General features: G+C 38.1%; 1 protein-coding gene across 4 annotated transcripts in view; it reads left to right on the forward strand.

Annotated features, from left to right (window-relative positions):
• Positions 1–1240: 1240 nt before the first annotated feature.
• Trim9 (E3 ubiquitin-protein ligase Trim9) overlaps positions 1241–18245 on the forward strand; it is a 319633-nt gene continuing 302628 nt past the window's right edge. For all 4 annotated transcript variants that reach the window (XM_065237176.1, XM_065237191.1, XM_065237183.1 and 1 more), the window contains exon 1: positions 1241–2884. In XM_065237176.1, the coding sequence (XP_065093248.1) occupies positions 2093–2884 (792 nt within the window). In that variant the 5' untranslated portion in view covers positions 1241–2092. The remainder of the gene's footprint in view (positions 2885–18245) is intronic.

The following is an 18245-nucleotide window of genomic DNA, read 5'->3' on the forward strand; positions in this document are numbered from 1 at the left end:
ACTAAAACAAACACGGGCAGGTCAGGAAATATGAGTAGCTACGCGGTAAAAGAGCGTTTTCCAAGGTTTAAGGAGCATTTATTCGTTTTAGTATTACGTTTCCATAGAAGCCCGCACTAATTTTGACAAATTCTGGCCTTGTCTTGTTTTTCATGAAAGTGAAAACAGCTCAGAATCGGGATACAGGAGCTGGATAGAGCAGTCTGCGGGTCGAGTACGAGTAGGTTTTTAAGGCTAACCGCGGGTCGAGCAAATCAAGGCCGTGGGTTGGATCCTTGATCGGGCCGGCCCGGCCGTTACGCAGACCTGGTGAAAAATAATTGGCAGGACAATCCATGAAAGTGATCGAAATTTAACGAGTTATTTTTAGGATTTTATTAATTTCTCCCCTAATGTCCATCGAAAATTTTGAAGAGTGGGCGGTGAAAGGGGGGTGAAAAAAGTAAAAATTATCAAATTGTGTTCCGACCTTATTGGGATAGTAAAGATTTTATTATAGAAAAACATCGCACTCAATACTTCCACACTGAAAGAGCGTAGTACACATTTCAAACCACCAGTATCAGCATCAGTACTTTTGTAGGTATAGCAACAGCATCAACAGATCAATGGATTTATGCGCTTGAGCATGCTGCATGCGGTGCAGGAACCCAGAGAGTTGGTAAACGTCGTGAGCATAAAATGAACACGAGAGTCTGTTGTTTTTTTTTTCCAAAACGCGAAGAAGAGAAAATGTGCAGAGAGCATAGAGTCGTTTATGAGCGAGCGTATCTAGTACATACTTATTTTTCCTACCGAACCGACCGGCATGTTTAATGTTTACCACCTTTTTGCTTAACACAAACGAGATTTTATTTCAAAAGAATTTATTCAGTTAAAACATGAACAATTCCGAATTTGAATAGAGGACTTTAACGAGGCTTTTCGATTTATTGGTATTTTTACCAAATCAGACAAAAGTTCATTCAATATTCAGATAAATAACCAGTTTTCAATTTTAATTACATCTTGGCATTAATCAATCTACAGCCAGGTTGAATAAACGTTGTTTACGTCATAGTCATTTTCACAATAAATTCAACGGAGCCGCTCTCTTTCTCTAAGTTTTTCTTCTCCGAATGAGCGTGAATCTACACTAACTACACACACCCTATGTGTTCATCGTCATGCAATCTGCATGGCCTGCTGCGACCACTTTTCCACCAGTATCGTGAGAGATTTGGTCGCGAGTGGTTGGCGGTCCTGGTTGAATTTTGGTCGACTTCCTTATCACAGTGACTAGGTATTGTGGTGGCTGGAGGGGTGCATGCCTCCTCCTGAAGAGGAAAAAAGGTCCTTTGAGGCTTAGCCAATGCTGAATGAATAGTTTGGGATGTTTTTCTGCCAATTGGGATGAGGTGAATGAATGCTTAGTTTGAGTTTTATCAGTGGAACATAAGACACCGTGCGGGTAACATCTTGGATCTTGGAGAGAAAAGGAGACCGCGAGTGTGACAGAAATCAGTGAAGTTATGAATGAATAAAGATAAGATTAATTGGAAGCATTACAAATCGATTATAATTGATGAATGTGGCACGCCGCACAGTGAATGGGGCAGTGATAATAAATTGATTAAGCAGCAGAAATCAGTTTGAATAGTGATTAATGTAGTTGGTTATTGAAAACCGTCAGTGGAAGAGGCTTGAAGCGATAAATAATAAATAAAAAGTGTTGAACAGAGCGAAGAGCGGCTAAAGTGCAGAGTGTTCTTCTCGGTGTTGGCTAGAAGGTGAACCGTGGAAAGTTACGTGAAGAGGAAATCGATAAAATTTTCAACGCTGGGAAAATTAAGCGAGAGATGAAAAAGCTTTCTGGCTTGTACGTATGAGGGTGTTTCCTGGTGTTATGCTGTAGAGATTAATTTTGGGAAGAAGAACCGGGAGTAAGGAAGGAAGACCCAAGTTGTTCAAAGTGTGAGATGATTTGCATATAAATTGGATCCGAGGATAAAGTGAAACGGAAAAAGTTGTTAAATGGTTTAGTGACCGAAAAATAGTTGAATGTGTGAATTGATTAAAATTTGCTCGAAAGCTTGTTCAAAAGGATTCTAGCATGGAGGAAGAACTACGTTGTCCTGTTTGTAAGCAACTTTTCTCTGGTCCGGTGCTGTTGCCGTGCTACCATGCGCTTTGTTTAGCGTGTGCCCTGGACATCCAGACAACAGCAAACCAAGTCCATCACAATCCGGCAGTTCATTTGCATCAACAGCACTCACAGTCGTCAGCATCATCCGTTAGTACTGGTAGCTCTAGTGCCACCGAAAGCGTTTCGTCAGATCAGGATCAAGCCGACAAAGTTAGTATTTTGAGCGAAGCTGATTCAGGAGTTATCTGTTGTACTTCACGACCAGGATCATACGCAGGCACACCGAATCTGCAAGGTCTACTGTTCCCACCGTCTGGATCGGGATCGGTGTTCTCGCTCGCTTGTCCCATTTGTCGTAAGATCGTTTTCTTCGACGAGCTTGGTGCCAGAAATTTGCCGCTATATCGGGCGATGGAGTCCATTGTGGATCGCTTCTGTGAACGTGAAGCCTTGAGATGTCAAATGTGCGAAACTGAACCACCAAAAGTAGCTTCGGTTGTTTGCGAGCAGTGTGAAATACGCTACTGCGATGGTTGCCGTGAACTTTGTCATCCGGCACGTGGACCATTGGCTAAGCACACACTTACGAAGCCACGTGGCGCCTCTCAACTTCGAGAATCCATTTGCGGTGAACACAACGAACCACTCGCTATGTACTGCATGGGATGTAAGCTGCCCATCTGCAATCAATGCATGACCGACAACCGTCATCAGTCCCACGACTTGCAATCGATCACGGCGATGTGCAAAGCTCAAAAGGTAAGCGCCTTCAGTTTATTCCCATAGCTACTGACCCAACCAGTTCTCCTATTTACCACCTCTAAATAATAACATTTGATGGACAGGTATGCTGGAATGCACTTGCATTTGTGGGTTCGTGTGCGCCTTCCGCCAATATGTGCACCGATATGAAACAGCTGTCAGAGCACTTGACAGTGGCGCACGTCGCGTCATGCCGGAGTTTGCTCGGTCCTGGTTGAAGCGAAATTTGCGGATGCGCTAAATGCGTTTTTGTTTTTCTCTCCCGTGATGCACCGACGACGTACCCCGGTGCACTCAAGAAGGAGCCCGTCGTCGTCGTTCGAATAGCAACGGTAGGAACCGGTTTACGCGGCGGACGATTTTTTAACCAAACAACCGGTTTCCAAGCTGATCTTCTCCGCGTTCGTTCTTGTTTTACTCACTGTTTATGTGCCTTTCTCCTTTTGTTGTTCTCGGGTGTTTATAGACTATTAGACTTCCTTCGTGCAAACGGCAAACTATAGTATGAAGTTGTGGCCTGTCAGAATCTTGTTACATCAAAAACTTAATGGGTCAGGAGGTGGCCCGGGAAGGTGGAATGGACTGCGTATAGGGTTTCCAGGCGGAATACGAAGCTACATGATCATCGATTTTTATTAGCAAGCCTGTATCTTTTATGGTTTCCTCGATTATGATCATGCAAATTAAAAATTAATCATTTTGTTCGACCATTTTCCACAGAGATGGCGCCGTTCCGCTGGTAGGAAGTGATAAAAATCCCCATATAAAAATTGAGAGAAGTGGGAATAATTCGCTTTCGGTGCATATTCAGGTGAAAAAAAGTGAACGACAACCTAAATAAATTAATCGGGGACTTTGTCGTTTAGTTTTTCCCCGGAAATTATTGTTCAACAAGCTACAATTAATTAAAAATGATTTTTCCCATACAGTTTTACCTGCTTTACTACCAGTTCCCAGAGAGCCAAAAAATTCAAATTTTAGAGAGAAAATTTGCTCTCACGACCTCAATCTCTCAACATGCCATGTATTCTGTTGACACTCGATTTGTGATTTCCCTTTCACAGATTATAAAATAGAGTACCTGTCACTACAAAACATGTCTGGTACCTCTATATATGCATTTGCTTTAACATTTGAAGTCCCTCCTTTTTTACATATTCTGCAAAAAAGATACTTTACGCCCCGCCCCATACATAAAATTTGGCGTGAAATTCTGTGAGGGGTGAGCTATTTTGTGTGGAGAATGTGTAAAAAAGGAGGGACTTCGAATATTAACCTAAATGCATATATAGAGGTACCATACATGTTTTGCACTGCAGTGTCCTCTGTGAACAATAATAGGAAAACAGATTGTGTGTAGTTTCCGATAGATGTCACCGCAAACAACAGCTGTGACATCTGATGGAACATGAATGCAGAAGCTTGACGAAATGATTAATTGTTTGCTTGGATAAACGATGATTACATAAACATGGTAGGATGGGGTTTAGTCAACCTTTTGTAACATTTGTTAGGTCTAGTGTAACAAAAACGGTCTATAAACATAATTGACGAAAAATAAAAAAATAAAAATGCTTTCGGATATAACGCAACTAATCAAAAAATCCGTTAATTGCCCACTAAACATGCTTTTCAAAATATAGGGTTAGGAATTCCAAGCTTCATGGTAGCCGTAGATCTTCATTATAGTGCATAAGGGACTTTTACCGGAATTTTTGTTTTTGACGTAGAACTACGTCTTTGTCGACTATACTGGGGTGCAACGTGCAAATCAAAAAATATGTGTGGTGAAGGAGTGTTAGGTTTTGAACGCTTGTAACTTTGTCATTTATAGATGAAATTTAAATCCAAATACGCCAATCGATAGGATATTACATTAAAAACCTGCTGAAATAAATATTTTTCGAATTTTTCTGTAATTGAACTTTTGAAAATGTACAAATGATAATTTTGTCACTGTTTTCATGAAATAAGCCTTTTTCCCAAACCCAGTCATCATAAACGAATACCACTTGGTTGCACATCATTCTGCTTGAACCTGAAAAGATATAAAACAGCGCTGCTCTCCTGCCTCTGCTCATTACCGCTTCGGACGGCGTGGCACTAGGTCCTGCAGCAAGCAGGACTAAGTGAGCGGCTAAAGGTGGATCATGGCGTGTCCACCACAATGAGGAATAAGACTTGAAAAAACGTGCATGAAAACCCCCTCCCCCTTAACTACCTCTCCCCCCCCCCTCAACAATAACCCGAAAAAGACATGGACTTTGACGATCACTTTTTTCCGAGAAATAAATTTTAAACAAACCACAATTATTAGTAAAAACAGAAGTTTTTCCCTTAATTTCTTCCCGCACCACAACTTTCAAATTTAAGAGAAAAAAAAATTGCTTGATAGATATATTCGATAATATTATGTTGTTGAATTACACACAACTGACTGTAAAACATATCAGGTACCTCTATACATGAAATTATATTAACATCCAAAGTCCATCCTTTTTTCCATATTCTGCACAAAAGAAACGTTCTGCCCCGCCCCCATTTATAATAAAATGGCGGGAAATCCTGTCCGTTGTGGGGCTTAGAAAGTATGCTTTGTCACTCCGGATCATAGATAGAGATAGATAGATAGGTTCTACGTCATACTGCGGTCGTGTCTAGGACACAACCCTTTAATTTTTTTTTATCTTTTCGGAGTCTATTGCGACCAGTAATTTGATCTATTGTTGTAGGGGAAATGGCTCTAATGTTGGCCTATGGATCTAAGATTGGGTCCATCGCTAAAAATTAGCTATTTATCAATTTTATCTAGATGAACGCGTCATTGGGATGGTACTTATGGATATTTTTTGTCGCGATTGAAAATTTAGTCGATTGCTGAATTTATGTATGGGCCAAATTAGGGGCATTTAGGCCGACATTACATTGATTTCCCCTATATTCCATGTCCTTAGTTTAGTGTGTGTCGTGTTACTACATCACTACTCACTCGAAAAGTACATTACTTTTGTATACTAAAGATGATATGCCCTTACGAAATGTTACGCAAGAAGTATTGAAAGGTTCTGATTCTTAATGAAAGGTTCTGCTATTTATATCATTCGAAGATCAACAGCACCCTCTAACGGAGCACCTCTTTATCAGTCAACATCGGATTAATTTGCAAAAATCCTTCTTTTAACTACTTCAAACTAGAGAACAACGAACAAAAGATAAGGACACACATAGAAGACTACAAACTTAGAAAAAATTACCGACTTCGGTAATTCATTTACCGAATTCTCAACAGCTGAACGGTCGGTAATGTGTTCGGTAATCGAGAACATTACCGAAAGATATGTAAACTGAATCAGCAAAATTAGCTGTCAAATTTACCGAACGATCGGTAACGTTTACCGAAAAAACAAGCTTGATTTGTAATTGGATTTACCGGAGAACTGTAATTTTGGAGTCGATATGGAAAATGAAAATTACCGAAAGATCTGCATTTTTTTAAAAAGTCTACCGACTTAAATTTAATTTGCTTTAATATAATATAAGGTGTTTTTCGGGTTTTATCAATTATACAAATTAAATACAAATATTTAGATGAATAATTTTTTTGAGTTCATTCAATGATGTCTCTTATTCACGGGTAGAACTTGCTTCATCGCATTGAGTAGGCATTTCATGACCGATGAAAATGGTTTCCCCCACACTTAGAAAAAATTACCGACTTCGGTAATTCATTTACCGAATTCTCAACAGCTGAACGGTCGGTAATGTGTTCGGTAATCGAGAACATTACCGAAAGATCTGTAAACTGAATCAGCAAAATTAGCTGTCAAATTTACCGAACGATCGGTAACGTTTACCGAAAAAACAAGCTTGATTTGTAATTGGATTTACCGGAGAACTGTAATTTTGGAGTCGATATGGAAAATGAAAATTACCGAAAGATCTGCATTTTTTTAAAAAGTCTACCGACTTAAATTTAATTTGCTTTATTATAATATAAGGTGTTTTTCGGGTTTTATCAATTATACAAATTAAATACAAATATTCAGATGAATAATTTTTTTGAGTTCATTCAATGATGTCTCTGATTCACGGGTAGAACTTGCTTCATCGCATTGAGTAGGCATTTCATGACCGATGAAAATGGTTTCCCCGAGTGGATCGTTTCCCTTCGTGGTACTTCCGGCTGGAACAAAGCTTTCAAGTGGATGCTTTTCAATGATATGGCGTTTTAAAGAATAGAAGTTTCTATATCTTGCATCACATTTCTGATATGTACAATCAAAAATTGTGTTTGCCGGTATAAAATCTTTCTTTTTTATGTGGTCATTGATGAAAAAACAAGCAACAGCATCGGCCATCTTTAACAATGGGTATTTATTTAGATAACGAAATATCATTACTTACGGAAAATATCTACGATTCGCTCATCTTGGTGTTGCAGCTGGTCCATAACAGCCTCCATAATTGAACTTTTTATTTTTCACAAGTTTCAACTTGCAATTTTTTTTAAGAAGGTCAAAAATCACATTATGGTGAATTTGACGTTTTTCGCTGTGAAAACTACCGAACTCGGTAATGGAACGGTTTGTTTACCGAAACTTCAGTAAAATATTTCACTGAAGTCAGTGATGAAGCTGATTTACAAATCTGCCGGTAATTTTTTTTTACCGTCTTCGTTGAATTGAAATGAAATCACCGAAATTCGGTGAAATTTACAGTTTTCAGCAATAGAGCGAGAAAATACCGAAGCATCTGTAATTTTTAGGATTACCGATCTAAGACGGTAATTTTTTTTACCGAACTCAGGGTCTCTGTTTAAGTGTGCAGCACACTTCCAGATTTAAAAAAAAAACATGATGTTTTCAAATCCAGTGCGTATTTAGTAATAGTGGAACAGTGTTTTTGATTAACATGCGGGTCGATATGTTTGGGAAAAGCATATTTGGGAGTTTTTCTTCAGGCTCTAGTTTAACCTATCTTCCCCGTGATCGGGGGGGCAGAACACCAACACCATAAACGTAAACGAAAACTTTTCTTCTGGAAGCGGAGGCGTAGGACCAAACACGCGAAAAGAAAAACCCACCGAAGCACAAACCAGCTAGCATGACGCTACAGCAACAATTCTATTTATACCAAGTTCTTGTTCGGGAGTTTTCACAATAATGTTCAGAATCTTCATTTATTCACATTAATGAAAACGAATTTCTTTTTGCATTAGTACCAAATGCAAAAGCACGCGTAGTACCAAATGCAAAAGCACGCGGAAAACACAAAATTTGTGACAGCGAAATTAAAACCAACCGTTCTCGGGCAGAGTCTACAGCGCACTTCATCAGATTTTTTTTTTAATTTTTCTAAAATTCTCCACAGTTTTTCCTTATTTCGTCTTTTTGGCTATATACAGCTAAAAACGGCTATACCAGTGTCTGTAAGTTCTAATGAGGGTCGTATTTAGCAATAAAGACGAAATAACGTGCCTATGGTTACCTGGGAAGTATTTTCCCAAATTCACTTGAAATTCACCTCACGATTCTCTTGGACATGATCTCAGAAATTTTCTTCACATAATTCATAATAGTTTTCAAGGAAAATTCCATGAGTTTATTTTCAAAACTGGTCTTAAATTCAAAATACGCGTATAATTCTTATTTGATTCTCTTAAAACTCGAATTTTTCTCAGGATTTCTGTGAAAATCTGCTCTGAACTGCTGTGAAGGAATCTTTAGGATTTCCAAAGATTTTTCCTTTATTGGGATTTTATTTTATTTAGTTAAATTCGTAAAACAAAAATTGTGAGATTATTCAAACTGAAACGAACGCATGCTTTCCTGCACAACCGCCTCTCACGAACCAACTACGGATGGAATAAGCCCATGCGGAGGATGTGTCGCAGCTTTAACAGATGCTACAATGTATTTGACTTCAATGTCTCCCGGTTTAGAAATAAGTGCAATTTTAAGAGTATTTTATCTTAATTTGTCTAGAATAAGTATACTGTCATTGTCAACTGCAACTACTGTTCAGAGAAAGGATAAAGACAGAGGAAAGAAATTTGTTGCGAATTGCGTAAAATGGATTCTATTCGGATTGCTGGAGAAATTCTCGTTAAAATACACTTTGATTTGTACTAATCATTGAGTTCTCATTTAGAATTCTCCTTCGTCCTTGAAATTCTTTTTAGAATATACCAGCATATCGCGTGAAATTCCCGTGGAATTTATTTTATAATCTAATGTAATTTTCCTTCGAATTGTTTTTCAATTCTCCTCTGAATTCCTTAGAAATTCTGCTCAAAATAAGCAAGAAAATTCTTCAAAGTGCCTTACTTTTGAAAATATCTTCAATTTTATGAGTTTTGTAAATGCTTCAAATGCCAGAATATTCTATTTTGTTTTGAAATGCAGTTTCAATCGCATTACAGCTTCGGAATTAGACTGATGGTAGTACGAGTCTGTAGTATAGTCAAAGAACGCCCGCCTAGCGTACTGTGAAGTGTGAATTCGATTCCCATAGGTAGGCAGAAATTTTTCTCATAATTTTCGTAAAATTTTTTCCATCTAAGCACATGTTCTTAGCCTTCAGTATCGTTTTCTAAACACAAAATACAGTTCCTTAGATTTTTTTTAAATTTTTTAAATTTTTCACCTTGAATATTTCTGGAAGTTCTATTGACGGAAAAAAAATCCAACTCTGATCATCGGAAAAACAAATTACCACGATCTTAAAATGCTTTTGCTGGAACGATTTAAAATCGACTGACGCAGTTCATCGAGATCGAAAAATATTTGTCTGTCTGTTTATGTGCATGTATGTTATTTACTAACTTTTTTCGGCATTGGCTGACCCAATTTGGAATCACGTAAAACCTTATCAATCTTTCATTCCGAAACTAACTGGTTCTGACCTGAAAAAAGGTGTTTTTTTTTAGTAAAACAGCAATATACATTTACTTTTCTCAACGATGGCTGAACCGATTCCATGTTGTTTGTAACTATCTTCTATAGAACCTTATTGAATTTCATATCAATCGGATATGTGGTTCCGAAGGTATGTCAAGTGATAAGTGACTTTCTCGCATTATATTACCTTTACGTACGTGACCTCGGGATTTTAAAATCATATTGCTGCAATTTCAACACCTAAACAAAACAATATTTTGAGTTCCATTTACTCAACTATGAGAACCGTTTACTCATTTTTGAATATGTTTTTTTAATAAAGTTGGTTGCCACTTATCGACGGACGAAAATAAATCGCATAAAAACGGAATTGAGTGTCCACAAGTTTGGAAAAGATGATATGAGATACTAATTTACTTATTTATTAAATCCTCTACACAGCTTTGGCTACCCCTGGGGAGCTGATATTGAGTACCAGCTTCTGGTTGAAAGTCTCCCTAATAACGGTATCCTAACATAACCTGATATGAAGTGTTTAAGGTTCAATTTACTTTGATGCGTTTTGGAAAATTTCAAAAGCAGTTTTTTCCGACGCATTATTTCAGATTGCAAAAAGCTCGCACTATTCGATTCCTTTTGATATTTTAAACAAAATGACGCGAGCTTTTTGCAATCTAAAATAATGCGTCGAAAAAAACTGCTTTTTAATTTTTTAAAAATGTATCCAAGTAAATTGAACCTTAACATTCATGCATGTTTCTAGTGCCCCTGCAATAGAGATCAGAATATGAAATGAAACTTTTTAATATAATGCGAGAAAGGCACTTGCAATCAGTAGGTGGATTAATCAGGTTTTTTTTTATGTAAGGTCGTACAGGGGATACTAAAAAAATCCTAGGATAGGCTAATTTTTGGTCATCTTTGGAGTGTCGTAACTTCGCCCAATATTGTAAATTTTTTAATTATTCCAAAAGCATTCGACAGGAGAGCTAATACAATTTTATAGTGTAGCCCAGCCGATTGCTGAAAGTCTCTTTAATAAAGAAAGATAAGATAAGATTATGGTGTAGCCACGAAATAACATTTTTTTAGGATACGGGTAAATAATCTATTTGTTTAGTAAATAAATAGAAAGAAAGAAGTAAAATCTGCCTAGAATTAACCGAGATATTTCCCTGAAATCGGTTCTGATGGAGGGTTCTGAATGCGGTCTTATTTATTTTTTCACTAAAATATGTCATCCAACAGCTTCAAGGATTTTCATCAATAGTGTAGACTTGAAGTGAATCATTGATCATGTTGGCCGCTTTCGGAACCATCGAGATGCCCCCGGGAAACTTGTATCAGGGGACAAATGTATTTTTACACCAAAACATGCCTGTCGACAGCTCTTCAAGAATAGGCTTTCTATAGACTTGAAATATATCATTCATCACATTAGCCGGTCTTGCAAAAACCAGTATGCCCCCGGGGGAATGAAGCTGGGGAAAATTTAATTTCTACTCCAAAATATGCCGTGTGACAGCTTTTTCATCATAGACATGAAATGCATCAATTGAATTTTTGCACCAAAACAAGCCGTTTGACATCTCTATTCATGGTTTTAAAATAATGTTTTTTGGGTTCCGGGTCATTTGGAAGAAAGCCGTTTGGCCGAATGGGTCGTTTGGCCGAATGCCGAGCAACAAAACTTCAAAGAACTGCTCATGATTGAAAGAAGGAAAAATATCATATTATTTTAAATTCTGGTTTGTCTTAATTTTATGACAATCTGCAGTTACTGTGCAAAAAATAATAAGATCATCAAAACTCTAAAGAACTGCTCATGTTAAAAAGGATGGCTAAAAAAATACCAATTACATAACTTAAAGCTTATCTTTAAAAGAATAATGAATCCATCGACAATATAAAATTTCAGTTAGCAATATATTTTTTTTTGCCATTTAGGAATCTAGTAGTGTTCAAAAATTGGAAATATCTCTCTTCCTTTTGTGTACCGTATGCGTGATAATGTTTGATAATGTAATGTCAAAATTTAAAAAAAATACAAAAATTTCGTTTTGGAGTTTTTTTTTATTTATTCAAAAGGGGGATGTTTCTCAGAGTCTTAAACTATGTTAATCATCGATCGAGTTTCCACTTGCTGCAATTACGGCCTCCACACGCTTCCGGAATGCATGGCAGGTTCTAATAATGTAGTCTGGATCCATTTCTCTCCAGGTACGGGTCAATGTTTGTCTGAGGCTTGCTGTACTCGGGTGGCGTTTAGAACAGGCCTTGGCCTTCATGACGCGCCATATTGAGTAATTCAGCGGATTAAGATCGGGGCTGGATGGCGGCCACATATCCTTCGCCCCGAACGGAAAATGTTCCTGCAACCACTTCTGAGTGCGGTTCGAGGTGTGGCACGGAGCCCCATCTTGTTGAAATACAACATTTGGCTTCGGACAGTACTGTTCTTTGATCCACGGAAGAACATACTTATTTAAAATCCCGATGTAGACCTCCGTGTTGACCTTGTTGCCTTCTGGAATGAACACCGGGTCCGGAAGCCACCAATCCAAACACCATAACGCTAGCAGGATTCTTGCTCAGATACACGTTATTGTGCTCGTCAGCCACGTCTTTTACCGGAAGAGAACTAATATACCGGTCGGTTCTGGAATTTGATACGCGATCGACGGTAAACATGCTCTCGTCGGTGAACAGGATTACCGGATTTTTTCGCTTAAGGAAGTTCAAGATTTTCTTGCATCGTTCGACTCGTAGCTCCCGGATGCGGTTGGTAATCATGTGAGTTTTTTTTCCGTGCCCTCGACTTTGCCCCGCAATCTTCCTTTACGATCTTCCGTGCCGTGAAGTCACTGATCCCGTGTTCCTTTGCCATTTCCTTAATGAACGCACTGGATTCACCCGAATCTTCCTTTTGATAGCAGCGATAACCCTCGGACGACCTGTGGCCACCTTTGCGACATTTGCACGTGGGACAAACCACGAATACGCTGCCACTTCGTCATGGTGCAACTGTCAAACTAAGGAAATCATTTTCTTTTATACACAGCCTACTACGGTATGAGCTATAGGTTACGTGCATGCAAAGAAAACCAAGGCATTGACCATTGAAACGGGAACCTTATTTGTACGATGGTACAAACATTATCACGCATACGGGATTTACTTAAAATTTCGATTCTTGTCCAGCTTTTTAAAAAATCTAGGAAGTTAGACATTAGATTTGCCCACATTTATATGGAAGCATTTTTTATCATTGTTTTCAACGGGCTAACCCGCAGATTTGTGCCATTAGGTGAGAACATCATTCTCTGAAAATTTCAGCTCATTCGGGTGTACCGAGCTTTTGCTTTTGGTTTAAAGTTCATATGGGGGTTTTGGTTAAAATGTATGGAGAAATACCATTCCTTCACTCTTTCATGCATAGAACTGGTTCAGCATACTTGATAAAGCTCAGAATTTTAGCACATATAGCTTCCACAATAAGAAACAACTTTGCTGAACACAGCACCACAATTCATGTTAGTATTGTTGAGATATTCATTTTTGAATTCATATGGGCTTGTTGTTAGTATATTGCAATTACATTTAGGCAAAAGTTCATATTTTCAGCAGGCTATCATTCATACTCCAGTCCAGACTCGTGTATTTAGGTAAGATGACCACTCTCTAAATGTTTCAAAAAAAAAAGGCTCTTTTGCCCGTTCTTGTTTTTCACTCTGCGGACAAAAGTATATCATCTCAATTTGGCAGAACACTTAAAAAAATTCAATGTTTGGACTACAAGCAATGTTTTGACTACAATTGACTACAATATTAGCTCATTGGTTTATCGTACTTCAAGAAGTTGCAGTTTCATAATGGATATACCGAAAAGAGACTTTTTACTAAAATTGCTCAATCTTATTCAGATTCTGTCAATCAAGTTCAACATTATACCGATAGGTTTTGGATACTTGACCAATCTTCAGCCAAGATTTCAGAAATGTCATGTACATCCAGAATAGTTACTGCTCTTTGAAATTTCTTGAAAAGAAAAAAAAATGAGTTGTCAGGTACTGTACATGATGAATGGGGCCAATACATACTGAAATCTGTTTGTACAATAAACCATACAACACAACTGTACATTCTATGTTCATACCATAGCAGTGGTCCAATCAGATTGCAGCGTGTGTTGGCTCCATAATACGTTATAGTTGCAGGGATAATTTGGGCATATTATACATACTTTCCTTTTCTCAAGGTGTCTGTAACTTATGGACGATGTCTTCCATAAATTCTATACACCTTCTCCTCATTTTCCAAAGTCGTCACGTGACACTCCGTGAAGTGAGTTCTGTGATTCGTATAATTTTTGTGAATAAATAAATAAATTATACATATAAACAATTTTGAACCGATCATGACGATGGAATGGGGGCTTTTCGTTCTACGTCGATCAACAACGCGTCATGTACGGTACCAGCAGCCGCCAGCAGTAGCCAAACTTATTGGAAAGGGAGTCTGGATGGAGGAGTCGGACAATTCTCCGTGTAGTGAAGAACCTTACGATTTGACGGTGGCGTCGGGACGTGTACGTGGAAGGAATATGTATGAACATAAATATTTTGGTACTACATTCATATGTACGTACGAACGGTACCGGGCCGTGAAAATTTGGCTTGATAGGGGAGGCCGGAGGCGCTACTGTTTTCTTCGGATTATCGATTTTTAAAAGCATTCAGCCAACGATGTCGGTTGGTCGGTTGCCGTAGCAGTGGATGCATGGTGGAAGCGCGTGCGAGCGGATGATGGCCGCCACCGCAGACGATTTCATGCCACTTTACACACCCGCCCGATATGCTGCTGCCGTCTGGGGGTTTTTGTTTGGACGTGTCTTGTGTTGTATTTATATTTATGCACATTTCTGTTCCATCCATTTTTTTCGGCTTTCGATTCAAAAAGCTACCGCTGCTAGAGTGTTGATTCTTTCATTTATTTTGAATGTGAGATTTATGGTAGAGTCATATCAATGTGGTACAACTTGGTTTACATTCATGTTGTTTCCTCTATAAGGTGGTTGTCATAAATCATACAAAGAGTATTTGAATCTAGCCAGAGATGTTTGTTTTAAATTTTCAATCTTACTCTATTTACTGCTGCTGCATTAGAGTGATGTAACTTAAAATAGTTTGAGTCCACAAGGTCGTGTAAAAAAATCTTTGAAGTCCATGAGATCGTTGAGAAATTTCCTAATTGTATTGCCAAGCCGAATTTAGAAACATAACATATCTCAATTAGAATCTCTTTGAAAACATCCACAGATCAAACGGTATAGTAAGCAAAACACAGACTGGTGAACGGTGTCGTAAAAGGTATCACTCAGCCGGGAAATGTAAGATACTTTAAGAGATTTGTATAAAACATTGACATAATATGTAATGTTTCACCGTATGAACCGATTCTGTGATGTGGCTGTCAGAAGGTTTTTAAAATAATGCTATACAATTTATGTTAGGTAAGTTTTCATGTTTAGATTGAAACCAAAATCTCCAAAACAGCTTTTCGGAACAATTCAAAATCATTGCAATACTTCCCATTTATCGCATCGTTTGTGCAATTGGCTCCATATTATGATAGTTGGTTTGACTCTGCTGGATTTGTCTTATTCAATCGGTGTTTTCTATACCGTCTGTACTCGACAATTGTAAATTTGTAAACTTTGTAAGCTTGCACCAGTTGTGAATCCTTTAAATTTGTTGCAGCTCTTTCATATTAAACAATTTCTTGACTTCCTCATTATGCTTGCTGAACCTTGAAATATTAGGTTCGTCAGAGATAGGCTTAGAGAGCTCGTTTGCCATACTTGTGCTAGTGCACAAATAAACAATAGTTGAACGGCAGGCATTTGTTCACATTTGGAACGTATTTAGAAACCGGACAAATTGATATGCACAGTTGGAAGAAGTAGTGTGCATTTCCGTTACTATTATGCACATAATAGGAGCGATATGTATCATACAAGTTTACATTATAGATCGTGTAAATTTATGAGACATACCATGAAATGTTCGTATGCAGCTGTCCATCTTTGTAAGCAACATTTCCTGCAAGTTTCTAGATTGCGTGTTTACATGCATGGATGTTTACATCACCAGTAAAATTCAGATTTTTTCTGTGTGTAATATGTAATCCTCACAGGTACTTCACCCTATATATCTGTTAACCAACCTCTATTTACATTCATATTTGGTGTTTTTTCTTTATTTTTTTTAAACCTGTGTTTCAACTTTGTCTGAAATATAACCACAGACAAACAGACGTAACTCTTTTTCTGCAATCGTCGTGCATGGATTGATCGATCAATTTTAATATTATTAGTTGCGTGAATCCCCTACCACAGCGCTGGCATTGGTCCACTTTCACGGTTCTACACTGAAGACGAATCTTACTCAGAGAGTTAGTCACTTTTACTAATTCGTATGAACACATTTATAAAAGCGTAGATTACTCATGCTCTGAGTGACCTACGCTGTTTTAAATTTCTCCATTCGAATGAGTAACAGTTACTCATAACTGAGTAAAAGTGACTTACTCTCTGAGTTAGTTTCGTGTGTATACATTCTATCGAACTTGTATGCAACATTGTTTGAGACTTGGCAAGCAAGCTTTTTTTTCCGCGAATAGCTCACAGGATATGGTTAGTGAGTTGCGTATCGTCATTTAAGGAAAACTTATTTAAAGAGTTACATCTGTTTGTCTGTGATATAACGCTGAGTTCCAACATGTATCTTCCTCTTTCGAGCACTTTTCCGTGAGCAAATTTTATTTCGTTGCTTTTAGGGATTCGCTCTTTTTTTCGCTCCACATTTACCAACCGGTAACGATAAAAGGGGAAATGATGGTAGAAATAAAATTATGCAAATTACATATAGAAGGGATTTTCTGTTAGCCTACGGATGTTTCAAGTAAATGTCATAAAAGAGAAATATAGGTCTATGGTTTTACTTAGTTGCACACAAAAATAGGTTGAAAAAAGGCGACTTGGTTGGACAGTGGTATTTTATATATTACATTGGTATTTTCTTTCAAGTGAAAATTTAAAGTGTGTGCTTTACAAAACTTATCTCCATGCTATCAAATATGCATGACATCAATTATTGCAGTAATCGTCCAAGACCACAACACACACACGTTAACAGTGCGCTTACGCTGGACATAAATTTTTGATTCTACATAACACATTCTACCCTCCTTGGTCAGAGTCGTGGTCCTTCGTTGCCATTGATTTTGCTGTTGTTTGTGATGGCGGGTCTGGACGTACTCACATCATCATCATCATCATCGCCATTGAAGTGGCGAGGCGTGGTTTTGTGGTAGAATATTTAAACACTTTTCCAGCGGAAACCGCCCGTACCTACCGTCATCCTAGACGCGGGTGATTCCATGAAAACACGCAATCGTTACTTGTTTGTAGTATGCTCGGTTTGCTTCTCCTTTGAAGTGCCTTGGAATTAGTCACCCACCAGTCATCATTGCACATTCCACTAAATCCTACCGGTTGTCACGTGACTGGAGTTATGACATCTTAATTATAGAAATGGACTCTTTTCAGTTTATATTTGCTATTCTGGATCGCTTTGCAAGTCATGGTCAAATACAGTACATCAGAAATATGTGCTTACAGAATGAGTTTTAAAGATAACCAGTAAGTACCAAATACACCCACCTTCGGCTAGGGGATATACTTAGATGACGTTGCATGTTGCGTTGCGTTGCGTTTGTAACGGAGTAATTCGTAGGTTACATACTGTGCAACTGTCATGTATCTACTTTAACTTTCTTATTCTAATTGCTTAAGGAAAACTATTTGGGAATTAATAACTTTCCAATCAAAATTCAGAATAGGAAAAGCATGACAGTTACCATTGCCGGCCACGGCCATCTTCTCCGTTACGGGGAAAGGAAGGATATTGTTGATGTAGCATGCTACGGAGTTGGAAAGTTGGGTAGGAGATGGGTCAGGATTCGCTTAAGCAGGTGATGTGACCATAGTAATTGTTTTGTTTTGGAGGAGCTTGGGAATAAACCCTCGATCTTCTACTCAGTAAGCAAAAGCGGTAGCGGTCAAGCTAGCCGAGCTCCTCAATTTTAATTCCAATCTTGTTTATAATAAAATGTAAACACAAAAAGGAAGGTCCATGGGGAGTGTACTTAAATGACGTTGCATGTTTATGACCAATTCTTGACACCCCTTCCGGTCACAATTTTTCAACCTCCTTCTCCTTCAAATACTTTACACAAAAATAGTTTAAATCCATGTGACTTTTTCTCTCAATACATCATTGATGTATGACATTGGTGAAGTTACAAAATCTTGGAAACGATTCAATCGACTGAACATTCGGTTGGTTTCAGAAACCAGCTCTTCCTATCCATAAAGTATATTTATAACAGAAGGGTAG

The sequence above is a fragment of the Ochlerotatus camptorhynchus genome, unplaced genomic scaffold, assembly GCF_037179485.1.
Source record: "Ochlerotatus camptorhynchus isolate MF236.1 unplaced genomic scaffold, CSIRO-AGI_Acam_v1.1 ptg000042l, whole genome shotgun sequence".
NCBI classification, from domain to species: Eukaryota; Metazoa; Arthropoda; class Insecta; order Diptera; family Culicidae; genus Ochlerotatus; species Ochlerotatus camptorhynchus.